This window comes from Rhamphochromis sp. 'chilingali' (genome assembly GCF_963969265.1).
Source record: "Rhamphochromis sp. 'chilingali' genome assembly, chromosome: 12".
Classification (NCBI taxonomy): domain Eukaryota; kingdom Metazoa; phylum Chordata; class Actinopteri; order Cichliformes; family Cichlidae; genus Rhamphochromis; species Rhamphochromis sp. 'chilingali'.
Window position 1 is genome coordinate 25,680,994 of NC_137939.1, and position 26,747 is coordinate 25,707,740.

At 39.6% G+C, this 26,747-nt stretch overlaps 1 protein-coding gene across 1 annotated transcript; it reads right to left on the reverse strand.

Annotated features, from left to right (window-relative positions):
- Positions 1-105: 105 nt before the first annotated feature.
- dnah12 (dynein, axonemal, heavy chain 12) lies at positions 106-26,747 on the reverse strand. The gene is made up of 74 exons (XM_080899826.1): positions 26,621-26,747; positions 26,268-26,492; positions 26,045-26,132; positions 25,919-25,945; positions 25,630-25,819; positions 24,275-24,344; positions 24,011-24,169; positions 23,719-23,914; positions 23,344-23,532; positions 23,092-23,245; positions 22,913-23,004; positions 22,638-22,816; positions 22,405-22,540; positions 22,181-22,306; positions 21,953-22,087; positions 20,783-20,976; positions 20,463-20,703; positions 20,187-20,372; positions 19,893-20,093; positions 19,561-19,755; positions 19,353-19,474; positions 19,129-19,264; positions 18,897-19,043; positions 18,626-18,745; positions 18,325-18,481; positions 18,040-18,212; positions 17,775-17,927; positions 17,450-17,689; positions 17,056-17,301; positions 16,838-16,957; positions 16,630-16,739; positions 16,302-16,485; positions 16,063-16,203; positions 15,880-15,963; positions 15,487-15,675; positions 15,273-15,392; positions 14,936-15,124; positions 14,706-14,857; positions 14,422-14,560; positions 13,757-13,923; positions 13,375-13,630; positions 12,961-13,257; positions 12,642-12,820; positions 12,280-12,472; positions 11,985-12,146; positions 11,712-11,906; positions 11,338-11,471; positions 11,093-11,255; positions 10,914-10,994; positions 10,630-10,806; positions 10,409-10,540; positions 10,144-10,233; positions 9,921-10,061; positions 9,590-9,831; positions 8,715-8,862; positions 8,446-8,591; positions 8,138-8,352; positions 7,852-8,044; positions 7,569-7,761; positions 7,295-7,467; positions 7,014-7,154; positions 6,742-6,900; positions 6,349-6,644; positions 5,981-6,234; positions 5,749-5,889; positions 5,518-5,655; positions 5,202-5,435; positions 4,895-5,083; positions 2,294-2,397; positions 1,996-2,200; positions 1,746-1,883; positions 1,549-1,640; positions 1,126-1,193; positions 106-945 (listed from the first exon to the last, which is right to left on the reverse strand). Exons 2-74 carry the CDS (start codon positions 26,474-26,476, stop codon positions 752-754), a joined length of 11,919 nt encoding a protein of 3,972 aa, XP_080755952.1. The 5' UTR covers positions 26,477-26,492; positions 26,621-26,747; the 3' UTR covers positions 106-751.

Here is a 26,747-nt window from a genome sequence, read left to right on the forward strand (position 1 = left end):
CAGCGAGAAAAAGGACAAAAGGTTTATAATAAGGTATCAGTCTAGACAGCAAAACTAGTTTGGAAGCTGAGGCTCTCCGTCAGTAGGTTTTCTAAGTATAATCCATGTTTTTATCTTTAGAGTGATCATTTTATTGGGCTTGTGTCCACCTTAGTATTACAGCACATGAAAAAAGTCACTCCAAGGAGACACATGGCTAAATGTAAAAACTGTAAAGGCATAACTGCAATGATATACCGTATAGGTGTAACTATCCTTTAAGCGTTCAAAGAATGTTTGCAATGTTCTTGGCTTATTCTTGTGTACTGCAGTCAAACGTTGTATTAAGTAAAATAAGAACCTACATGAAATATATTTTTAAAATGTGAGCCAAATATTTTGAAACCAGTGTGTTTGCAATTAATTTTTGACAGGTTTTTCCATCAGGACTCACACAGCACCAGCTGAGCACCGAGGCGTACCTGTTTCCATGTCTTTCTGTTCAAAAAAAGAAAACAGCACATCTGATGCGCTTAATCTTTCACTGTAACATTTCTGGTGAAAGCACAGCAGCTTTTTTATTTTGTAAGTAGTTAATGGACAAAGTTGTGAATTGAAAATACCAACATTATATTACATTAAGATCTCCACATCAGCCATAGACATTGTGTTTATTATTGTATTAAGGAACACAGAGTTTAAACTAATCCAAGCAGGATTGAGAATAGCTGCAGTAAAGCATTTGATTCTTAAAGCAATGTGCTGACTGATCTCAGTCATCAAGCTGGCAGAGCATGGCAACACCACGCTTGATCCAGTGCTGTGGGCGCTTGTTGGTGGGCAGCGTCATGGAAATGACAAAATTGGTGGAGTGGCCTGTGGTGGACAGCGTGCCTTTCCTTTCGCTGGTCTTGTATAGAGGACAAATGTACATCTTCTGAGGCTGACTGACGCTGTTCTTTTGAGCTGTTGGGCAGAAATGAAAGCAAAGGAACACAGAAAATGGTAGATAGATGGTGATAAAATAATACAAGGAAACAAGCAATTATGCACTTGAAAGAGATATCTGAAAACATTAATTGCATCCAGATTGTTGCAGATCTGAAACACCAGCTCTAGAAGTGCACAAAGTCAGGCAATACTTACTGGGTTTTACCCAGATGATTGGCATTGAGTCAAAGAGGACTTTGGGGTACTGCTCAGCCAGAACTCCACTGATAATAGAGAGAGACAAACAAACCCATCCTTATCAGGTCTCCCTATATTTCACTAGTGATGAACAAAGTAAAAAAAATCCTATATAAATCCTGTATATATATTAAAAAAATCCCCATTACAAGTAAAGGGCCAATATTAAAAAATATAAATTTAGCCCAATAAAAAGTATTATAAATATTTAATTTTGAAATGTAATATAAAGCAACATGAAGTAGAATATTTTCATTAAATCCTCAAATGTGTGCTTAAGTACAGTGAATGACTTTTTTCCTGCAGAGTAATAGCTTATAAGCTATACTGCTATAAGCATATAGTCAATATTGTATTCCTAACGCTGCTGTGAGCATGTACCTTTCTTTGTCCCACCGAGCTCCATCAAGAAACAGTCCATTAATGTAAACACCATCTTCAGGCGTTGTTTGTATCTCGTCAAAAGGAAGGACCTGTAAGATAAAATCATAAAAGACAAACCACTAATTAGTAATGTCTAAGGGCTATGATAAGATCTTTACATGTGAAGAGAGATCCAAAAGTGTGAGTCTCCAGACCTCAAATTCGAAGCTCAGCAGGTCAATGGGGATGTGGTATTTCCTGGCATAGTTCTGCATGGCCCCAGTTAGAAAGGCCTGGGTGAAGAAGAAGCCAGACAGCCAGAACACATTGGGCTTGCTGGTGTTAAACCAAACCTACAGGCACACAAAATAAAGTGAAAATATAATGAGACTGAAAAGGTGCACAAAGCTTTGATATGCCGAGTTGAAACTGCTCATTCAAATCACTTTTGCTCACTAGTCTTACCTGCAAAAACTTGAGCCTTGACAGAAAGTCATTAATGTAACTGCCCAAGGGTTTGAGGCTGGGGTAAGAGCGCTTGGCCCATTTCTCTGGCACTTTTCCAACCACCAAACTGCCTGCAACTGCCTCCAGCTCTGCATCCATCACCACCAATCCCTTAATAGCCTTCAGCAAATTCTGCAGGCTGATACGAATCAAACTACACAACCTGAGAGAGCAAAGACAGCAGTTAAGTCATGAAAGAAAAATGGTTGCAATGGTTATATAGCTTAAAACAGGGTGGAGAGCTGTCTGTTCATACGTGTTGTAGCGTTCCATCTCTTGGACAAGGACTGTGTTCATGCTTTCTTCATAGAGCACAGGAAACTTCAAGAGAGCTGCTTCTGTGTCAAAGTTAGCTGGGAGCTTAGGGAAATAAGCAAATGTGGCAGTTATAAACACACGGTGAAGTGGACACAGAGCACAGACAACTCTCAACGTTTGTACAACGTAGAGAGTTATAGATATACTGGTGCTATCTGGACAATAAAAAGTAAATGTACCTAATACGCTAGTAACAATATGTTAACATGCTCACAATACATCCATCTATCAACTTTCTTTACCACTTGGCCCCCAAAACCATATGGCTGGAGAGTAGGACTTCCTTACACTGTCTCTGAGAGGGAGTTGGAATACCCAGAGGAAACGCAAAGCAGTAAACACAAAGCACATGTATGTTTAATGGGGATGCTATTTTTTTACAGTGCTGTGCAAATGTTTTGAACCATCACTCATTTCTTTATTTTTTGCTTGGATAATGTGATATAGGTTCAGAAATATACTGAAGTATGAAAACATACATAGAAATAAATGACATAAGCACACAGTCTTTAGGAATGGTTCTCCAGGCTTCTTAAAGAACATTTCAGAGCTCCACTTTGGATGTTGGCTGCTTTGTGTTCTGTTACTAATGTTGACCTCTGAGTTCAGGCAAAGACAATCCATGACTGATTGTGTTTTACTGTATGTTTTTCTATCCAAGTATGCTTTTAATGCACTGGCAAGGTGTGTGTAGGATCATTGTCATGCTGAAAAATGAGGCTGTTGCCAATCAGACATTTTCCATTTGTACTGCATGGTTGATCAAAATCTGACAGAACTTTTCTGCATTCATAATGCCATGAAATTTGACAAGATCCCCAACACTACTGACTGAAATGCAACCCCAACCCATGACAGAGGCTCCACTGTGTTTCTCAGATGGTTGCAGATGCTTACTCCTGTCTACTCATTTCCTCCATACATACTGGCCATACATATTGGTTTGAACCAATATGTATGGAGCCAGATGTATCTCTCAGGTGTCTGGTAGGGCTTTTCTTTAGGTCTGATACTTCTTTTTTGACTTCCACTTCTCCAGTTTCCTCACATGTTTTAAGGACACACTGCACACTATGCCAAGTTGTGAAACAATTTGGATAATCCCATATGGAAAAGATACATATAAATCTTATAAAGTTTGTGTCTGTCTTGTGTGAAACTTGTATGAAAAGCATACAAGAGTGAAAACAGACATAAGATCCCTAGAAAAATTATATAAATGAAACTTGTATGTTTTGGATACTTACTAAAACAATCTATGAAAGTGGCCACTTTCATGAGTAAATCATATAAGCCTTATAATAATAATAATGGATACTTTATTGATCCCCATGGGGAAATTACTTGTTTTTCTCTGCATTTGACCCATTCACTCAGTGAAGCAGTGGGCAGCCCACTAAGCAGGCGCCCGGGGAGCAGTGTGTAGGGACGGTACCTTGCTCAGGGGTACCTCAGGGTAGCCGTTAAGTGGATTCGAACCGCCGACCTTCCGATCATGGGGCGACCACTTTACCTACTGAGCTATCCCTGCCCCATATGATTCACTATATGAAGTAGGCCACATCTGATGCAAGTCTTTTCTATTTCTTTTCCATATGGGATAGCTCACTTGGAATCACCTTGTTGGTGCAAAAATGCAATTTTATGGCACTCAAACTCTGTTGACTTTGGCACTTTTTATAAATTCCACTAAAGTGATGGGAAATAAATCTGTGTTTTTGTGAAAGGGCCAAAGGACTCTTTGCTAAGTTGTCTGCTTTGTGTAGACACAACACTGGGTTAGGTGTCTTTTTAGGCTTGAATGAGTCATAGGTCAGTGTGGCTTAAAAAAACAAAAAACATTCTTCTGAAAATGGTCGGGCTTAAGAACTGAACGAAAGATAACCGAAAACAAAAAAGCAGTCAACATTCAAAGAAAAACTGACTTACTTTCCAAAAACCTGAAAAACTATTGCTGAAGACCAATTTTCAAAACATTGTGGCTCCTTGGGAGCAATTATAAAGAAACTAGGGGTGCTTCAAGACTTTTACACAGTATATAAACTAGTCATTAACCAAACTATTTGACTAATGACAGAGAATAAAAATAATTCTCTATCAAAAGGGAGGTTATCAACCTAAATTAATTCATCCAGGAGAAGCAGGAATATGTCCACCTGCACTGCAGTTACTGAAATCCACTGAACAGATGTTGAGAAATTTGGCTTCAGTCAAAACAGAGGAGACAAAGTAAGACCAAAGTCGGTAAAATTGAAAGTAGTGTCTGGGAACTGAAAAATGTTATTTAAAAAAAAAAACCCAAATGTGTCAATTAACTTAGCCAATGCTGAGATGCTGTATTTCACAGAATGAGTGAAATCTCGATGTGTGATGGTGCTTAAGGGAACATTAAGTAATTGCCAAAGGTTAATAGGATTATTCTGCATAAAAACTTAGGGAAATCCAACTGTTGGTATTTGAAATGTTTTTGTTTGGACCAACCATGCCATTGGTATGGCTAAAAACTCCTAAATGAAGAGGAAGTTTGATTAAGTTGTACCTTGGTGAGGATGTCATTCGCTATGTCGTACAGCATGTTGTCGCTCTCAGAATGGGTTCCGCCCTCAGAGCCTCCACCCTGGGTGAGTATCAGTGAATCAAACAGTAGTTTTGTCTGCTGCAAATCTTTGGAAATGTCTACATTTTCGTGCATCCCAAACACTTCTGGATGCTGGCTGAATGGAAGTTCCTAGAGTACAACAAAGACACTGCTGTCAGTAATATACCATAAAATTGAAAGAAATTAAGGATTATATGCAGTTATTTTATATAAATTATATATACTACTGCTTCTGGAGTGTCTGCACCTTGATAAACAGAATGTAATCCTGATAGCTAGATTTTGGTGGGGCACAGTAATCGCCACTAGGTGAGAAAGGATAGCGAAAAGTCTCAATGATGTCCTTGTTGTAGAAGTCAGCCAAGATAGTCATCAGGAGCCGCCTGTCCCAATCATCTGTCACACGGCCACCGTAATTGCACTCTCCAGTCAGATATGTTATGGCCTCCAAGGGCACCTTGTCATATTCATTTACAAACAGCTAAAGAGGAAGAGAAATTAAATGAGTTTTTGATGTTTTTTTCAGGGTAGAAACACAACAACTGAGTGTTTTGAGTAAATACCTGTAGCTGTCTGATGCTTATGCGCAGGTCAGACTCATTGAAGCCATACGGAATATTCCAGCCCAAAGGACCAAACTTTTTCCTCTCCTGAACGAGAGCATGGAAGAAGCACAGTCCATACAGGAGCTTCTCCCAGATCTAGTTAGGAAATTCATTTATTGTGTCACACACCTATAGAATTAATACATAATTATGCATAAAAAATTCTAAATAGGTTTCCTCCTGACTCACCAGCTCTTTATTGGGACAGTTGCTGAAGAAGTTTGGATCAGAAATAGGATCTGACAAATAAGACTGGAGCAGGTTGAGACGGAGTCCTGTTGGGGGCTCATTTGTCATTTTCACTCCATTCTGCAGGATGGTCACTGGAAACTGATTAATTTTTTTTTTACTATACTGAAGGCTCTTTCAGATGACAGTTATATCTATTTAGTCCTTAAAGTTGTTCATTTATGGGTTTTACCTTGGCTGAAGGGTAGCTTGTGAGCCAGAGGCGGAAGTCTTGGTGGCATGTTGCAAGACTAAAGTCCTCACAGATTTTCTCTAGCATGGGCATCCAGGAAACGGCCAAGTGGCAATTTTGTAAACACACCCATGTCCCATCCTGCATGGCTGTGGATATCATTTTAGAAGCAATGGGCCCCTGTCCCTGACCCAGAGAGATAGACTGGAACTTGGCACCACCCATGTTCTTGTCACTGGCAAACTTCAGCAAGCCTGTGGAAGGATAGTTTTAGTTTTTCTAAAAGAGTTAGTTTTCCTAGTTTCAGGATTTGACACTGACTTTATGTGGCCCTTTGAAAATCAGTAAAACAGATTTATAGAACTTACTAGCCATGGGATCAGCACCTGTAGACAGCACAAACACGAGTGGGATGGCAGAGTTGGAGTCCAAGTAGCTCTTACTCAGGTCAAAGGGAGGTGGTTGGACAAATTTCTTCCCTAGGTTGCGTTTCACATATTTAGCCACAGCTGGCAGTATCTTATCAGGCCTGAGACAGCGAACGATGATCATCTTTTGCAGATCATTGAGCTGTTCACACCACGGAGCAGGCAAACCAATAGTGCATGGATCTTTGCTGTCATAAATGGACTTGAAGTCATCTGGATTTTTAATGAAAGCTTCTCTGCAAAATAAATAACAATCCACATTGGGTAAACAGTGATGATGATGATGATGATGATGATGAGGCCATTTTTATTTTAGTGATTAAAGCTTGTTACTTCAATCCTCGTAAACCAGGGAGTTCACTTGCTCTGCAGATTTCATCCCAGCTCTTGTCCTGTAGCCAGGTGGGGTCGGGATTAGCAGTGGTGTTCTGGAGGCCCACTCCCCCAGTCAGCAGGAACATAAAGTCAGTGTGTTTAATCTCCCCTTTTGCTCTTAGAAGAGAACATTGATAAAAAAAATAGCATCAAATATAAAAGTAAACATCCACATAGATTTGCACTAAGCATGAGAGTAAGAGTCAAAATTGCTTGTAACTTTAACTTACAGTAGTAATTTGCAGCAGAGAAGGAAGGAGAAGAGGAGTTTATCTTTCTCAAACAGAGAACGACATATGTTGCAGTACAAGTTATAGGTGAAGTGATCAATAAGAAACTGAAGCCTTCTTTCCAGAATCTTGGACTTGTTACTGATGAACAAAAGGCAAAATACAGTTTATAAGTTTCCAAATAACACAGACAAACTAAAAGCTATTAGTTCTGGCAGATGTGTCATAGTTCATTACTTCACCATACCACTAACCAGGTTTACTCCGCCTGGATCACTTACCTGTCTTGTATGGAGTTAATGTAGAGATTAACAAACCAGCTGAGAGAGTACTGGTACATCGGGTCAATGTTGGTCAGATCAGTAATACTGAAGAACAGGATGGACGAGTGTTTTGCAATAGCTCTGTAACCCTCTCTGGACTCTGCTATCTTGATCTCTGTCTTCTCTGCAATCTTGGAAAGATGTAAACATTAGGTTAGACTACGAGACAATCAAATTAACTTAAAAGACATCAAATTCACAATTCAGCTTTGATTTTATGTGTAATTCAAACCTGCTGTTTCTTGGTAATTGTGTTGGACATGATCTTTGCTGAGTCTAAAATCTGAATGGCACTCTCATCTTCCAGGATATTTCCCTCAGAGGACTGCAGTGTCTCTAGGATCTTGTCTTCAGTTTCCTTTAGCTGCCTCTTATTTTCAGCTGACTGCAGGATTAATGCATTTCTCTCCTCCTCCAGTTCTGGCCTGTGGAAATACAAGTAGATGACATGAGTAAAAGAGCTATAAAAAAAACGTTTCGGTCAATAAAATAAGTAACCATTTTGCAGGTATTACCTCTCCTTGGCAACAACAATCCCGAGCAGCTGGTCCTCCAAGCCCTCAGGGGTTATCATGAAATTGAGCAGGGACACTTTGGTGGCCAGCTCTGGTAGGTAATGGGGGTTTCTGAGCTTTGTTGTGATGTAGAAACGGAAATCATTGGAGTACTCAATCACACTCTCCCCGAGCCTGATGCAATCAACACCGCCTAAGAGAAACAAAAAAAAAATTGGGAGCTAAGAACTGTCACTCTTTCTAAATTCAAAATTATTCTTTGGCATCCATTTTATACTTCTAGCACCTTGTTTGAAGGTTTGTTTGAGCAGCAATGGTTCCAGAGAAGGGTCCAGTTCTTCTCCTACATTTTCCAGCAGCAGTGGTGTTCCAAACTGAATACAGTTTTCTAAAGTTCTCATATAGTCCCCATCTGTTAGCTTTATTACACTCAGGCTGTTATCTTTCTCTGAATTCTTGACCCACTTGTTGGCTTGACCCTGAGGGTCAATCATCAAGGGCCTACAAGAACATTAGCATTAGGTAATAAATGAAAAGGATCTTTTCACAAATATTTCAACATAAGTTTCACAAATTTCAGAAACACAAACTCACCATCTGCGTGAATTACTGACAATGACGCCGTTGTCAATAGAGAAAGTGTCACTGGGAAGCCCTGCAATGTTCCATGCCCTGATCTTAATGGGATCCCCCAGAGTTTTACTGAGTGAGAAGTCATCTGATGATGGAATGTTCTTAGACTAGAGATAGAGGGAGGTGCAAATACAGATATTTATTTACTAAGGTAAGTAATATAGACATAGAAATACATATGTATGACAAAGATTCATAAAAATGAGAGGAGAGAAGGAAGAACTTTGTACTTTGCAAAGTTTGGTCCACAACTTGGTGCATTCTTGTCTGAAGCCAGCTGTGAAAGCCCCCAGATAAGCGATGACACCGGCAGAGATAAGAACATCTCCGGTCAAATTGTCATACGTGTTCTGCAGGTCGTCTGCTGCTTTAGACCATCTGAGTAAATAGTCACATTCAGTCACTGGTATGCAGTTATTCTTCAAATTGCAGGAAACAAGCAACAGAACAAGGCAATAAGGAGGCCAAGCAGGTCAGCTGGGCACAGTTGTCATAACAACTTCATGTAACTATGATAAAAGCATAGCTATAAGATGTAAAAACACATTTTCATTTTGAAGCTACCCGAGTGACGCAGGTAAACTTTTAAGAGGTTATAATTACAGGAAATTACTTGCTGTCTGGTGGTTTAACTGCTAATTTTTATTGGTTCTAACAGTTTTGAAAATGTAAATGCCAACTGCTTGCTTTTGTGATACTTGGTCTTTCAAGCTTGGTATTTAACTTTCATCTGCGCCAATTTTGGTGAAGGCTGGAAAAAGCTTCAGAAAGTTAAGTATAGCTTAAATTCTTGAAATATAGCTTGAACTCTGAATGATTCAAGGAATCCTTAAAAGAAGCAGGCTAACAGTTAAAAATCTGCATGCATGGACATACTTCCAACTTCCACCCATTGGTGGTGCTATAATACTTCAGACGTGAGTCTTAATTAGAGAAATTGGCAAACTGCTCCCAGTCAGTGAACAAAATCTTCAAATGTTTTACTCTACAGTCCAATGAATAATAATAAAACAAAGAGGAAGAAGAAGACCTATAAGTAAACGCATAAACAAGTCTCCTCAGCTTCACTGCTTGGCACTGAAATATTTATAAGTGTCTTCATGACCTGGTCTTCTCTCCACCCAGACCACCGATGAGTTTTTCCGCCCTTTCCAACTTCCTGGCGCACAAATCCACCTGAAATTCCAGCTGGGCTTTCTCCTCTGTCTTTTCTTGAAAAGTTTTCTGAAGAGCTGCTAAGCGATCTTCAACTTCTTTCAACTCAGCCCTCTTCTGGTCCAGAAGGGCCATGGTAGCTGCCAGGGACTCCTGTGCCACTCCAAGATTGGCCTTCTTAGGAGCCACAACCTGAAACCAAAGACGAAATCAAGAAATGTGTGAAAAAGTAAGTGTGCAGGTACAATTACAAGTGGTTTGAATATCCAAACACACTGCACCTTTGCCACCCTGTCATACACTTCCATTGCTTGGATCCATTTGCACAGGCCTTCCGCTGCAGAGGATGCCTTTGCCACTATACTGGGGTTAAAGTCGGGATTAGTCATGTACTCACTTCGGATTTTTTGCATCACATGGACCTGCAACCCAAAGACAGACGAGTAAGTTAGGGGTAAGTGCAAGTTGAATGTTTTTTAACTGTGACATAATTTTGACACTCACAGGAATGTTGTCCTTGTCATATACTCTAAGATCTCGTAAAAAATTCATATCACCCAGCAACTTCTTGCTCGGACCCCAGAAGTCAAAAACCTAGATAATAAAGCAAACATGTCACTCACTGTGTTTATGCCCTTTTTCTAACAGAATGAAAAACTATATCATTCGAATGAGGTTTAGCTGTGTTTTAAAAGACTAAAAATAAGTACCAGACTTTAATCATTTCACATGATTTAATTTTTCTTTTAATTTTTGTACTCAGTCTAACCTTTTTTCCAGTCCCAGCTGGATCAGCTATCTTATCTGGCTTTATCTCCTTCATCACACACACAGCTGCCATCACCAGCTTCACCCCTGAAGGTGGATTTTTCATAGACTTCACAATTGTGACATCAGAGGGCTGAAAAGAAATGGACAGCTTGACTTGCTCAGTTATCTAACTGCAATGATATGTAATGAAAAAAAGATATTTTGCTGAAGGGCGCTCACCTTCAAAGTGTCCAAGGCAGATAGAGCAGCCTCCAGGGCAGGGATAGCTTCAGCTAAGTCACTCTCACACTCATCCTTCAAAGCCTGGGCCTCATTGGCTTTTATGGTTGCTGCCTCCTCATCAACCCGCACAACTTTGCTCTTGGCTTCCACCTCCACAGACTCCACCTCGATAACCTGAAAATTAATACATGTATACATTTAGTACGGATTTATGTATGTTCTGATACATATGTACTCTGGGGAGGATACTGATGTTGATCGATTGTGTGAAATGTATTCACCTTCATCATTTTGGTGTTCTCTATCTTTGCCTGTTCCAGTTTAGGCTGTAGGTCTACAAGTTCCTTCTTCATCTCACCCACCTATGGAAATATATTGCTCAAATAAACTACTGCATAGGAATAATACAAGAAATAGAGAATAGACAAAACAGCTCCAGTGAAAATAGTATTTCATATACCTGAGATTCAGCAAAGGCTAGCTTATCCAGGCCATTGGTGTACCTCTGTTTTGCCTTCATGACAGTGTCTCTTTTCTGAGTGAGAAGTTGACGAAAAGCTGCAATTAGTTCCAGGTAGGATGTGGGTGTCACATAATTATGGCGACCAAGCTCAGAAAGGAATCTGCAAGTGAAAACAGCATAATTAAAGGATTAGAAATGTACTTTACATTTCATTCTGAAAAGTATGAATAAAGCTGTCATACCTCTGTGAAAGCTCTTTGGCAGAGGTGTGGAATGTCTTGCAGATAGGTATGACCTCCTGCCTCTCATTTTCATTCATTTGTAGTGACTCCAGGAAGGAGTTGGCTACTCGCTCAAGAGCTTCCTCAGGCCATGGCTGTCAAAGTACAGAGAGGAAAGCGATACTAAGGGCAGGATCAAAGATGGCATACAAAGACAAGAGTGAAGACACAGAACAGGGTCTGCTAATGAATTTACATGTCCTATTTTCTTTCTTTGGTTTTATTTCCAGATCCAAGAGCACAGCTGACGCTTAACAGATACCTATATAGTTTTCAGTGATTCAGACATTTTTATATGTAGTATATTACAATGCACGCATGTTATAGTGCCCTACCTGATACCAGTCAATGGTACAGCAGTTAATAAGAGCTGGAAACTGGCGCAGGCGATTTCGAAAGGCATCTCCAATAGGACTGAATGCCACAACAACGTGCAGGTTCTCTTTACAGCGTGCCACAAAGAAGGCAAACAGAGTCAAAGGGCTCAGCTCCAAGTTTTTATTACCAGCTTGGGCAATGGGACGTACTGCCTGGGGAGAAACAGATGAAATGAGAATTTTATTGCATACAATTTCATAAGGTATGTATATAAGATTATAATATCCTACCTCTATGATTTCTTGTTTCTCATCTATGGCAAAAAGATTGGGAACCTCTCCTGTATTCAAGACACTGTCCACGTCTTCTAGAAAAGCTTCATCTTTGATCTGAGCATCAGTTATCAAGAACACTGTCTTCTGGCCTTTCACCCCAGCATTTTTTAGCAACATCTTTATTTGAAAGGAAAGCAGTGAGACAGAGTACAGCAGCGAGGACTGTTAAAAAGCCACAGGATCTAATGAGAATAATACGACCAAAACACACTTGTATTAAACAGAAGTAACAGAAGCCTTTACAGCTTACCTTGAGGTCATCTCTCCACTCAGTCATACCGTAGCTCTTGGAGATCTCTGGCTGAAACATGGTCATATGGGCCATGAATGTGGCCAGACGGGTGATGGATTGGCGTCCACTTCCTCCCACTCCCACAAGGAGGGCATTTCCTCCTGGCTGCTTTAACACACGACTGACACGGGACAAGTGCTCCAGGACATAGCTAGATAAGATTTTATTTTCAGTTAATTAAGTTTAAACACAAATTACAAGTTACAGATAAAAACATATCTCATTCATTTACTGCACAAAAGTCAAGTCAACTTGTAAAGTTATTGCTAAAGAAAGAAAGAAAATCTATAAAAACTATATCCTCTTTGAAAGCTGTTTACCGGAAGATGACAAGGTTCATCCGATTCTTATGCATCTGGTTGTATTCTTCAAGACAGGACTTTACCACCACGGCAAATTTTTCAACTGAGGGCACCTCAGCATACAAACGCTCATCATCCTCCAGGTCAGGTTTCATGTAGTCACCAAACAGAAGATTTCGCATGTCTTCTTCAACCAGCTAGAAATTCACAAATTTAAATGCCACAGATTCAGGCACATCAAGATGTAATTCTGCAAGCACATCTTCTTTGCTGTATTGTTTCATTTTAAAAGTAGTAAAGCACATGAAATAGTAAGGATAAGGGACTATCAGCTCACTTTGCTGCCTTGTTTCAGGTGATCAAAGACCTGGTGAAAGGATTCCTTAAAGTGATCTTTCACAATGCTGCTCATCAGCGTGTAGAGCCACACTCGATCGTCATCGTCTACCAAACGGTCATAATAGACACGGAAGACCTCATGGACAAAAAGCCGTATCATAGTGCGTTTGCTCTCCAGAGATCCCTTCTTAATCAGCAGGCAACCTTGGATAACACGTGAAAAGTCCCGCAGGTTGAAGGTATAGTGAGACTTGGCTGGAGTTGGAAGCAGGTTCTCCATGGCTTTCTTATAGACCTATGGAAAATAAAAAACGTAAACATAAAGATGATTTAGATTTTTATACAACTGCAAAATGAATTTATCCAGCTTTCTGGTTTTTGTGTTCCCAATGTCTGTTTTTACAGCACTCACTTCCATTGTTGCTGTCACTATTTGGTTGCCAACAGTGAAATATTCAGGTGGGAACTGATTGTTTTTAAGATAGAAGGACACAATGTTGGAGAAAATGTGAACCATGGTGTCATCGCTGAAGGGATTAATGCTAAAAATGTTGAAATGCCGCAAGAAGCGTGAAGTCACAGCATTCCTTCCCCCGCCAGGGGGGCCCATAGCTGAGATGATCTGGAGATCAACAAGAGTGATCTTGGAGGTATCCTTCAGGTCATACCTGCAAGAGTAGATGAGGTCTGTTTGTTTGAAGAACAGTGCTCTAATCTAGTGAATTCAGTCCTGTTCATATATTTATATTTCTCTCGTTAGAATATGAATTTGTCCTGTAATAGGTGGTTCATACCAGTTTCCGTGGTCTATGTACTGTCGAAGAAGCTCTACAGGAGGCTGTGCTCCAAACTGTTCCAGTGCAGGCATGTTCATGTCATCTACAAAGATGATACACTTTTTTCCCATGGGGGGTCCAAACACGCCCTTCCTTCTCTTATCTAACCTGGACATGATGATATTCTACATGATGAAATAAACAGAATAAATACAATTTAAATAACTATAACCTCTTATTTGTTTAGAAACAAACAAACACCTCACATAATATATGATCACTAAAGCTGTTTCTCTACAGGGACATTATTTCACATACAGTGCTTAACAAATTTATTAGACCACCAATGGTTAATTTAGCAGTATGTGCAACTTCTTTGATCAAAATCAGATTTTTAAGGCTAACATTAATAATTACTGAAGCACATTATTATTTTTGAATTAAGATGGCAAATTACAGTTATTTACTTGCATTCCTGAACAGAAAAAAAATTATTGGTTGAAAGTTATGCTCTTGACCAGTGCATCAGGTCAAATTTGGGTATAAAATGTTTCTTGTTCCTTTTATGTAAGTTTTAGGCAGATTTTCAAAAAAATATTTGTTAATATTTATTTTCTCGTTTGTATGACAGGTGGTCTAATACATTTGTTAAGAACTGTATGTCTCATGTCTCTCACACTAACCTGAGTTTGGTTTGAACTTGTGCGGGCTGAAAAGTTGATGAAGAAGGGTAGGTACTGATCTTTGTCCAGATTATTCATGAGTTTTTCCTTCACATACACAGATTTTCCAGTTCCAGTAGGACCCACAAACAGGGAAGGACTTAAAGGCAAAACAAAACATATATTTTTAAGTGTATTATGTTTGATTAAATGTATATAAGTTCAGGCTATGCACTATTATCATAGTACTAAAGATGCAAAGAACAACAAAAACAGTTTTGACCAATCCCTCAGAGAATACTGACACTTCGTAGTTGATGCAAAGATCCATCAAGTAGTTGTAGCGAACTGTGTCTATGGTGGGTACAATGATCTCTTGCACTTTGGTGGTTTTGTCGCCCAGGTTGATGTTTTTAATGGCCTCATTCCAGTGAAACCATTTGCCTTTCCCTTTAAACTGGAAATGAAAGAATATATTATGATTTTCTGGTATAACACAAGCTAAAGTCTTCTGAGTGACATAATTACACAATACCTCATAGAAATAGTCATACACTAGCCCCTTCTCCTCAAATGGACACTCCCATTTTCCCACTGTTTCAGGGATAGGATGTTCTTTTTTTTGTCCTGCAACAATCAACCTGAAGAAGCTACTAAACTTCTCTCTACTGTCTGCATCACAGCTCCCACCCACAGACCACACGAGTGAGAACGCAAATGCTGCCTGCGGGCAAAAAGAAAAAGTAGCAGTGCAAAGTGCATATACAAAAAACATTTTTGCAAAACATTTGCAAGGTGCAGATCCTAACAAGTATTTTGAATAAATAAGTTCAAATATTATATCAAATTCTAAAAGATATAAGCCCTTTTACCATTATCCAGCAGCGGATATTTTTATCACTTTGACCCGTCTTCACAGGTTTAGTGAGAAGCATCTCAAACAGTCGACACAAAGACACCGCAATGTTGCTGTTGCTCCTGGAAACGACTTCCTATAAACCAAACCAAAATTTAGCATGTCAAATAATTATTGTATTGATATAATGTGAATAACACATACACTCCCTGGATTCTGAGGCCACTTACTCTGCAATGTTTTCGAAGCATTGTGAGAGCAGGTGGCAGGAGCCAGTGGAAAAGCTCCAGTAACAAGGAACGGTTGTCTGGAGTCTGAAGATCATCAAGAAGAGTGTTCATCCAGGAGAGCACCAAGGGCTTCCAGCCCAGCTGAGATGGTTCCATGTAGATCATACCACATCGACTGACTGTGGCTGGCTTCATTTGGAGAAAATGCAGAAAAAAGCATCCTATCAATTCAAGCTACAGTAATGCTACAGTAACAGTCTTATCAAGCACCTTTTAGAAAGACAGTTTTCTTCATAAAAGAAAGGTTATCATTTTGCAAATTAACTAGAAATTATTTTACATTTTAAAATAAGATTAGCAAATAACTTTATTAACTGCAAACATCCAACTCACAGAGGCCTGTGATAGATCCATAGCTTCAAAAATCAAACTCATCTGACTTGACATCTGGATGATCTCACCGCTCATCAGGCACAACTGTCAAGGAAGCAAAAAATAAAAAGGTATGAAAAACAGAAAAATATATATAATTACATTATATATATTATATACATTATTTTACTGTGCAACATGTACCTTTTTGTTGTCATCCAGCACCGTGTTCATGCTCTCAATCCATAGTGTATCTATTGGACCATCAAACACCACCCATTTACGGTCAGGAGTGTCAGCCGATGCAAACTCCCGAAACGTGTTAGCCACAATCCCATCTGTCCACTAAGAATGAGGATAAAAAATTAAAGCCACCTCTATGTCAATACTGTAAACACGCTTTTATTTATCTGTAAAACAAAAGATCGATGGCACGGGTTTACCTCATGAGAAACTAGATCAAACTGTCCAAACAGCTGTCCCATAGTAATTGACTTTGGGTTTAACGTCCTGAAGATGACTTTCTCCTCCTGGCCGTGTCCTCTCTCATTCATGAGAGTCAGAGTGTCAGCTAAAACATGTAGCACTTTGGTCTTTCCAGCAAAAGGCTCTCCCACCAGCATGAATCTTAAAAACAGTATTTATAACAATATTTATAAATCCATATTGAATTTTAGATCATTTCCTCCAAGCCATTTTCCAATCATGTGAATATCAAGCAGGAAATCATAATATAGTACACCAGCATGGAAACTGAAACACATAACATACCCGTGCCTAACAATCATCATCTCATAGGTCTGGATCATCTTCTGTATGAAAACGTCTGTTGGCTGTACATTGTGATTTTTGCAGCATTCTTTAGCAGCCTCTAGAAACAGCTGACAAACAAAAAACAGATTCTAACACACATAACCACACAAATAAAGGGTTTTGTTAGATTTTGGGCAAAACAATATGGACCCAAATCAACACTGACCTGGTAATCAGCCTCGGGAAGGCAAATGCCTGGGAACAAATCACTGGTGATTCCATTGAACAGCGGAATATCATGGGAGAGAAACTTGGGCTCATTAACATCCTTTATGGATCTCAGGAGCTGAATGTTACAACATGAATAAGAAATTGAAAGGATCAAAAACTGGCAATAAAGTTCACAATCAGGACACAAAGTATAGATCGATGTTTAGTAAATACCAGAATGTCCTCATTCTCCTTGGGATACTTGAGCTTGAGGTTTCCTGCAGCCACAAGGACAGCTTTGACAGCCCTCATGCCATAATCATAATGGAACTGAGAGGAGAGCTGCTCTGAGCAAAGCCTGTAGGTCATCACAATCTTCACCGAGAGAGGTTTGGCATTTAAGAAGCCATATGAATACAGAGATATCTCTGCTATAAGTGCATAGTTGGGCACCATCATGGCAACTGTTCGGAACAAAACCTGCACAGAGAAAATATAAAAAACGTTGAACAGTAACATACATTTTTCAGATTATACTTAAGGATGTGTAGAGCACCAGCATGTGTGATTTGAAACAGAACAGCAATGTGTATGCTATGTGTGATAAAATATTTTACTGGTAAAAGACCTTGAGGTTGTCTGGGAGTTCTGATCGTCCTGCGTAGCCAGGGTTCATTGTTATGGACACAAAGCAGTTGGGATTGAGTTTGAGCATGGTCCCTTCAAAGTCAAAGTACTCCAGCTTCTGCTCGATGGCCCTTTGAATACAGAGAACCTGCTGGGCCACTACAGACAGCACTTCCAGCTCAATACGGTTGAATTCGTCAAAGCAGGCCCACGCACCAGATGAAGCAAGACCTTTAAAAAACTATATGAAATTACAAGTTAGTAAACCATGTTTTGAATGTCTGAAAAAGCATTAGAAAGGAAAATTTTCAACTTGTGGATGTTACTTTTCCCATAGCCAGATAATCCAGTCCATCTGAACAGTTAAAGACGACACACTGCACAGCAAGTGCTTTAGCCAGATCCTTAGTCGTCTCTGTCTTTCCTGTTCCAGCTGGACCCTCTGGTGCACCACCCAAATTCATGTAGAAAGCTCCAATCTCAAAAAGAATAGTTAAAATATGATGTCAGTTATCACTCCTACAGCAAAAGCAAAAGTATGCAAGTTCTGAAACATATTTAATTAACTATTTTTAAGAAATGTTTTCTTACCAGGGTTCGATAGCATCGGTCAGTCAGAGGAGTGATGACCAGGCGTGGCGAGTTCCCCAGATACTCATAGGCATACTTAACATCACAGTTGATTATGCGAACGCGAACATTATCACTACTCCAGTAATAACGAAGCTGGGCCAGCCACTGAAAGTCAGCTTCTTGTGATACACCTATTAAAAATCCAGAAAACATTTTAATCGCTGTGCATTTTCTCTTTATCGTTCAAAGGTATTTTATATAATAATGCATAATACTAATAAACCTGTTTTGTTCTTGCAGTACCTTTCTCAATAAGCTCCATGACTACATCCCTGGCATGGACATCAATTGTGACCAGAGCTCCCAAAGTAATCCGTGTTTGCTTGGCCAGTTTTCCTCTCACCAGCTCTACGATGTCATTCAGCTGACTCTGAAGTTTCTGATAGTACTTCTTTAAACCCTGCAGAGAACAGCCGGCTACTATTTTAGTTTCTTCCCAAGGTGATATTTTTAAGGTGTCTAGTTCATTGTAAAAGATACTCAGGTCACTTGATCAAGAGTGAGAAACATCACTTCTTTATTAGAAACATGTAAAAGGACCCACGTTAGGGTGTGCTCTGATAGCCTCATGAACCTCCAATGTCCAGAAAATCTGTGAGGTGCAAAGTACCACCTGCCCAGGCCACTCCGTGACCCACTGGCTCCGTGGAGTCTCAGCGTATGCCTGCCAAAGACACCCATATACATCCATTCATTTGTCACTGACTCACATGCATATATATATATATTGATGCACAGGATCATACACAGTATGACAGCATTGTAAGTAAACCATAATACTATTTCAAATTAGGTACGAAGAACAGTGATCTCACCACCCTGGACCGGGCTATTACATCTCTAACACTCCGAAGCATCACGTCTTCCACCTGAATCAGCCACTTCTCCACAGCTCCTTTGGCTTCGGACGTGGAGATGTGCTGGATGAGCTGAACGCGCTCCCCTTCACTGCTATACATGGCCTGAACAAGAACATTGTGCAGTTTAGTCAAAGGCTTAATCATCCACACCATTATGTAATGAAAACAACATGTGTGACTGCCTTGCCTGGATATCCAAATTGGGCAGAAAGTCTAGTTTGGAAATACCCTCAAAGCACTTCTTCAGATGTGGCTGCACTCGCTGTGGATCCTTGGTCTCAGACAGAATCTCCAGCATTTCATCGTTGGACAAGAAGAAGAACCTATCACCAGGGTTAGCATTACATATTAAAATCTGTGATAATATGAAAGATCTGGACAGAAATAAAATCTGCAAAAAAATATTTTTACCGAGGAAAAAACAGACGTTTCTTCTCCAGATATGCATTCAAGCCCTTCATAATGCTATCAAGAAGGGTGTTGGAACCTTGCAGTTTCTCTAGCAAACCAGGTAGCGAGGTTGCTGGGAGAATCTATGTTAACAAATTATCCAGTTAATCAACCAAAAAATTATAGTTTTAGATTTACTTTCTGTAAATGTAAATGCATTTTTTCTTACCTTAGGGTTCTTAACACAATGCCTCATAACCTCTTTATAGTTCCTGTCAACAGTTTGAAAAAGTCGCCCCTCTTCTGGAATCTGCTGCATGATGTCCTTGGATGAAAAGATGGGCTCCAGGTAAAGCCACTGGGCTTGTACTTTCAGCCACTCATCTATGGATTCCTGGATACGAAGCAGACGCTCCTCCCATTGCTAACATCACAGAACAAATGGTTAAAGCTTTCTCTATATGTAGGAGGTTAAAAAAATACTCCCAGGTGCCAAATTATACAAATTTAATAGGCAAATTCAGCATTTATTTGTTATGCAAATATAAAACTCATATTAACCTTGATTTCATTTTCAAAGGGCTTTATGAAAGGTGAGCCCCTCATAGTCTGAGTCTTCACAATCTGGTCATCTAACATTGTCTGAATGTCATCTAAGGCGGTCAGGATGGAAACGCCAGTCTCCCTGTAAGGTTGATGGTGAAAGGAGACACTATCCCAAATGCCCACCATGGTTTTCATAGCCTTCTCAAGGGAAAACTCCTGTAGTGAGTAATAGAGTGGACATATATAATTTAACACAAAGAATAAAGTACAACCTGTATAAACACACACAGACTTTCAAAATCTTCTCACTTTGCTGGCAGCAGCACTGATGGACTCAAAGTCTTCCAGGTATGGAGTCAGATTTTGCTTGAGAACTTTCCGTAGTGTTGTACCACCATTGAGGGTGATTTCATTGCTAACTATCTGTGACATCTGGGTCCAGTGGCGAGATCTGAGGCCAGGGTTGCACAAGATGGACACCAGGGGGATATGTTTCTAAACACAAACACATTCCTTTTAATGGCATTCCATAAAAAGCAACACTTTGTTAATGAACTCTTTTTAAATATCAGTTGTGTAGAATACCTTAAAGTTTTTAATCTGCTCCATTACAGCCGAACACAAACTGATAGTTGGGCTTTCTTCCTTTGTCACATCATCCTCAGTAGGGTGTCGCCTCTTCTCAGAGATCCTCTCCATCTCTTGCGCAGCCTTAATCTTTTTCTGTTGGAAAAACTTGAGCATCTTGAAGATTTCCCTATAGAATTCATCCACTTTTACCTCCATCGTCTCACCATTAAGGTCCTGGAAGGAGCCATCCATCCACCTAGGCACAAAAGAAACAAAAGGTTAGCAGGATTTAAAAATTTAAAAAAGGAACAGCATGCATCAAATAGGAATCTGACCTGCTCTCTGTGCGCTGCCAGTTCAGGACAAATCCAAACAGCTTCTGATATGGTTCGATATTCTCGTTGATGATCTCAACTTCTGGGAAACATGTCAGGTCCCACTTGTAGAAGGCCTCTTCCTTATTAATGAGTGTAATAGCCTCCTCAGCCTCGTGGAGAAGTTTCTGAACTATTCGGACATCCGCAACATACTGATTTAAAAAAAAGAGATACCAGTTATAGCAATGCTGCTGACATGTTTTGCTATTGATTAGCGTCTAAGCTGGAAATAACAAAACAAATAATACAGTCTTATTGTTGCTGTGTAATAAATATGTCAAAATAACATGCAATTTAGGCCAGGAGTATAAAGTTGTATCACTTTTTGCTAAATTTTACAGTTCTTTCAGAATTGACGTTTTTAGCATCAGGCTGGAGCAACGGATAATCTACTCTGTTCAGAAGTAAATCACTATTATGCAAAAACCGAACCCGGCCAGGCATAGGTCCTGAAGCTTGGCGATGGCATATATTGGACAGACTGTCTCTTAAGCTAAGCTACATCCCTAGCATGGCCTACTGTGATTTTTGATCCTGTGGGTGTGTCTTGCTCGCTGTCAAGCTTTAGGCGCTACCCTTCTGTGCAGCTGACTCTACTCAGCAATAGGCCAGAGTACTTAAGGTGATAGTAATGGTGACAATGTTTTGACTGTCTTCTTCAGTTTAATCAATGAAAATACTTTAATTGCCAAGTTTGCTTTCTTGTCTCTTTTTTCAACCTAGACCAGGGGTCTTGAACTCCAGGCCTCGATGGCCGGTGTCCTGCAGGTTTTAGATGTGTCTTTGATCCAAGACAGCTGGTTTAAATGGCTAAATTACCTCCTCAACATGTCTTGAAGTTCTTCAGAGGCCTGGTAATGAACTAATCATTTGATTCAGGTGTATGATATCTAAAAGGTGATATCTAAAACCTGCAGAACACCAGCCCTCGAGGCCTGGAGTTTGAGACCCCTGACCTAGACCCTCCTTTGTTGCTTCCCCATATCCACTGGACTTTCAAAGAATGTAACAAACATATTTACTGTACAGATGGGACAGGCAAGAATACAAATAAAGAATTTACTAAAAAAAGAAAGGAAGAAAAAACTCTTTCATTAAAGGTATTCTGAAACATAAACCATGCTCTACCTGCTGCATCATTTCCAGCTCAGAGAGAAATTTAAACTCCTCAGTCCTGCGTCCCAACTTTTCAAGCTGCACCATTAATTTTTCTCTTTTAGCAACCAACTCATCCTCTCCTTTCTTCTTGGCCTTCTCCATTAACTGGAAAACAATAGAGCCGTCCAGAATCAAGATTATTCATAACAAAACAAAACACTCATGTTATATTGAGCTAAGCACACGCTACCGCATTACCTCATCGCTGAGTTCAAAAGTATGAAGGATGTTTTGTGGCCAGAGAAAAACAGTCGAATTAAGCTCCATATCCTCTGCTTCAATGACGTGGACTTCCAAGAGGTAGATTAGTCTGCAGCATGCTTCCTGTCAAAGCGAGACAGCAAACCAGGTTAGAATTGATGCAAGACATCAAAAATTAGTATGCTTTTATAACAGGTGGAAGCAATTACTGGTTTATTTACCTTAATTTTTTCATTAAGCTCTGCAAGACCTTTACTCTTAGCTTCATGTATAAAGTCAAGCATCTGAGCCATTTCCTCTGTATTCTCTGGAACTTTCAAAGCTCTCATTCTGATGTTTTCAAACTCAGAGCAAATCCTTTTACAGACACACACACACAAACAAGAATTAAAATGTGACCAATTTAAGCATAGAAGGACAGATTTGTTTGGTAGTATTATAAGAACTGACTTACTCTAGATTTTGTTCATGGTGCCTGGAGACTAATTTCTTCAGAAGTATTTCGGCATAAGCTTTGGCTTTGTTGGCAAGCCCTTGTTTCAGCTCCTCACAGTCCAGATGGACCATTGTGAAGCGGGCTTTTGATGGGAGGCTCATAATCTCCTTTGACAGAGCACGAAACTCCTCCACTTGCTTTAATAAGCAGTGAGATTACACAATGACAGTCACCAGAAAACAAGATAAAACAAGATAAGGCAAGAATCTGAATTCAACTTTATGATTTGCTACCTTAGTGTATTCATCAAAAGAGTGTTCCTCTTCCATAAACGTCTCTACTTTAGCCTGTGCAGTTCCATTAACCAGCCAGTCGTAACTGTCAACTACGAAATAAACCACAAATTTCACCAATAAACTGAAGTAATATTACTGGAGTGCAGATTACAAATGACCATATTATGGCACATTACCATAGTTCTGGAAATATTTGTCAGGCTCCTCTAGATTTCTGCGCACAGCACTCTTCACGGTGGCCTGAGCCCAAGCATGGATCTGATCAGTCACCTTGGCATCCATAAATAAAGATGTGTTTTGTGCCAGCCACGACTGGACAGTTTGTACTTTCTGTAGAACAATGTCATAGATATCATTACCAGCTCTGAATGCATTTTTGGCAAATTTAGCATAAATTTGACACATTTGGCATAAAGTGATAATTTCACCTGAAAAGTGTTTGTTATGGCACTTAGAATGTCAAGAACAGCAGCTTCCAGATCTTGTAAGGCGGGATAAATTTCCATCTTTTCATCGTCAAAGGTTAAAGCCATCCGAAAGATGGGCAAGCGGTGGTGATTGCTTGGATCAAATACACCGACAAACTCCTCCACACTTCCATGAAGAAGAGATTTCAGCTACGAATTTACAGAAAAACATATGCATGAGACTAACTGTACAATTAAGAATCACATTTTACATATATTTAAGCTTTTCATTAAATGAAACACTGTGAAATACTGATTTTACTAGCTGTCAACCGCCAATTATGAAATGGTCTTTATGACATTCTTCAGGTTAAAATATAGTGAGCATCATCTTACCTGATTGGAAATTAGGGTGGAAGCACAATTGTAAAAGGAATCAATTTTTTCCTCTTTAACTCCCTTGAGAGTTTCTTGATTTGTTAAAAGGTGGATGACTTTGGGAAACCAGGTGTTCATGATGCGATCTTCTGTCCTCTTACACTCCACAGCCATTTTGTTCTGTAGGCTCTTAGAATCCACAGGTCCTGAAGCTCTATATCAACAGAAGCCAAAGTAAAATCAAATAGATGTCTATATTTGCTGAGACAGGTCAAATTTGCCTGTTTGCCTTTATGTCCACATCCCTCACCTGTATGATGAAAGCTCAATTAGGACCAGTGAAGAGAATGTTGTGTTTCCAAGATCCAACAGAGTCTGCATTACAGGATTAAGAATATGCAAGTTTGCCTTTATCATCTTGCGGCTTCTGATAAAACTATCATGCCATGGACGGGAGAAGCTGAGAATTCTGCAAATGATCAAAAATACAGTTTAAAAATGGGAACATAAAAAGACTGATGAATATTAGTCATTATGTCTAAATCACAGATCTAAACGCACACTAAGGACTCACTTTGGTTGTGTAGCGCTCTGTTTTTCTGAGTTCAATCCATCTGCCTGTGGATTCTTTAACACTGTGCCCACTATAGGAGATCAACATACCAGTGACACATATCTGGTTAGTTTAAGACAATCTAGATGTTTAGACTCTAATCTATATGATCAGCAGATATTGTCATTGTGCAACATAACAATAGCCATAAAACACTTAAAGTGAGTTGAAAAAACCTGCAACAAAAAGTCCTGCAAAATCCTGCTACCCCAGAGCCCCAGTTTTAACAAGAAATCACTTTGGGGAAGTATAAAGCCACAGAAAAACTAAGGTATGGTGTCTAAGCTGCTTGGAAGACCATGCAAATGTTTACATTTATATGGATTTGAAAAAGAAAACTTTCACTGAATTGCACACCCCTTCTGCTTCCATTGAAATTAATAAGTGATTGATCTGATTTGCAGTCAAATCAACTGATTGTGTGACCACCTCTATCAAAGGAAAACATCTTGTTAGTTTGCTAGTCCGGAGGATTCAGGTGTGTTTTAATGCAATGCCACACTGTTCCCAGGGAGTAGACATCCCAGCAAATCCACGCCAAGGTCTGACTGTGCAATGCTCAGAGACGCTCCAAAAAAAAAGTAAGAGGTGCAGCTCAGACTATAACCTGTTAACTATTTAAAGCCAGAACCATGAAAACTAAACAAGTGTGGCTTGTTATGAAGGATTTCCAGGAGAAAAGCATCTCCTCTTTAAAAAGAACATGGCAGCACAGCTTAGGTTTGCAAAGTTGCATCTGATCAAACCCGAAGACTTCTGGAGTGATGTCCTTTGGACAAACAAGACCAAAGTGGAGATGTTTGGCCATGGCACACAGTGTCTTGTTGGATGAAACCCAAACACAGCATATCAGAAACACCTCATATCAGCTGTGAAGTACAGCACTGAATAATCTGACACTGTTTTGGAGCTACTGAGTCCACCATTGAATACCAAAGTATTCAAGACCCAAATGTGAGGCCATCTGTCCAACAGCTAACACTTGGTCAAAAATAAAACAATTAAAATTTTGCAGATTCCCAGTTGTGCATTAACAAACACACACAAACCACAATCGAATCAACGTTGTAAAAAAGAGTGGGCCAAGATTCCTACACAGCAATGTGGGAGACTGATGAAATCATATAGAAAACTATTACTTCAAGTTACTGCTGAAAAAGGAATACAACTTTCTTCTTTACTGTTGGAAAACTGTTTTTTTACTACATTTAAAAATTAAAGTAAAACATATTTTTGAAAGCTTTCTGTTTTTAATTTCAGTACCTACACTCTTGCACTGCACTGTACATTCATACAACATAAATAACTGGAAATACCTGTGTACTTTACAATTACACTATTGAAATTGTCGCTGACTTCCTTGCAGAGCTCCTGCAGCAGTTTTTCTGACTCGGGGCTGCCTCTTAGTCTTGCTGGGACTCGATCTACAATCGAGTCTAACCACTGCTGCTGAATAACTGGACATTCGCGTCTCTCCACACACTGCTTAAGGAAGTTGTAATTCATCTGTAAAAGTGGAAATACATTAAATAGTCAAGGATTAACATAGATGTTAATGAGGTTGTCTGTTCACATATCAAATTTAATACTTAAAAGTACACATACCATTTGTTTCCGTTGCTCACTAAACATCTGTAAAGTAAGGATTGAAATATACCATTATTTTGGGGAATATTTTCTTATTTAGCTAGTACTTGTATGTATGTATGCATAAATAAGTAGATGCCATACAGAAGGTGGGAGCTGTGGCTCTGGGGACAAGCTGCGGACAACTCCCCTCTCTCTGTTCTGTCTTAAATCCTCTGCTGCTTTAGAGACCCTAAAAAATTCAAGCAACAAACTGCCACACTTCAGGAAACAGAAACCAATATAAATACCTGCATATGTCAGACATATGGACTACTTTAACACAGAAAAAAAAATTAAATAAATCATAGCTGAAGAAAGGACATACAGTATCTTTAGGCGTTGCTTTACTTCCATTTTGCTCCTTTTGTGTCTCAGCAGCTTCTTGGAGACCGCTACCTTCTCCGCTATTTCCTCCTTCTTGGCTATGATTTGCTCAATTTCTCCAAGCTGTTGTGCCCCTTCAATAGGGGGCAGGACTGGAAAGTTGGACATCCTTTTCTGTGTGTTTTTGAACACTCCGGGAGAGGTGGCCATTCCTGACAGCAAGAAACTGAAGAGAACCAGAAGAAAAACTAGCTGAAAGATTCCAAGCTATTTGGTTAACTAACTTTAGTGTTCTGCTAACATTTCACCGTGAACAGGCAAACGTTACGTTGCATTATTTATTACAGTATTTACCTGCAGTGAAAATCTGTCGATTCACCTGTTTGTTCCTCCAATACATTTACGCTTTGCTTAGTTTACTCATAAATAATCACAATTTAGTCTCTGAACCGACTTGTGAAGCTTTAACGGCGTCGTTACC

What these genes read in the sequence shown, in the direction of transcription:
- dnah12 (XM_080899826.1), bottom strand. Translation starts at nt 26,476, where the DNA reads ATGGCCACCTCTCCCGGAGTGTTCAAAAACACACAGAAAAGGATGTCC. An exon ending in GTGAGCAACGGAAACAAATG is followed by an intron (nt 25,820 to 25,918) that starts GTATGTGTACTT and finishes CCACTTTTACAG; the next exon opens with ATGAATTACAACTTCCTTAA. An exon ending in ACCGATGCTATCGAACCCTG is followed by an intron (nt 17,928 to 18,039) that starts GTAAGAAAACAT and finishes ATTCTTTTTGAG; the next exon opens with ATTGGAGCTTTCTACATGAA.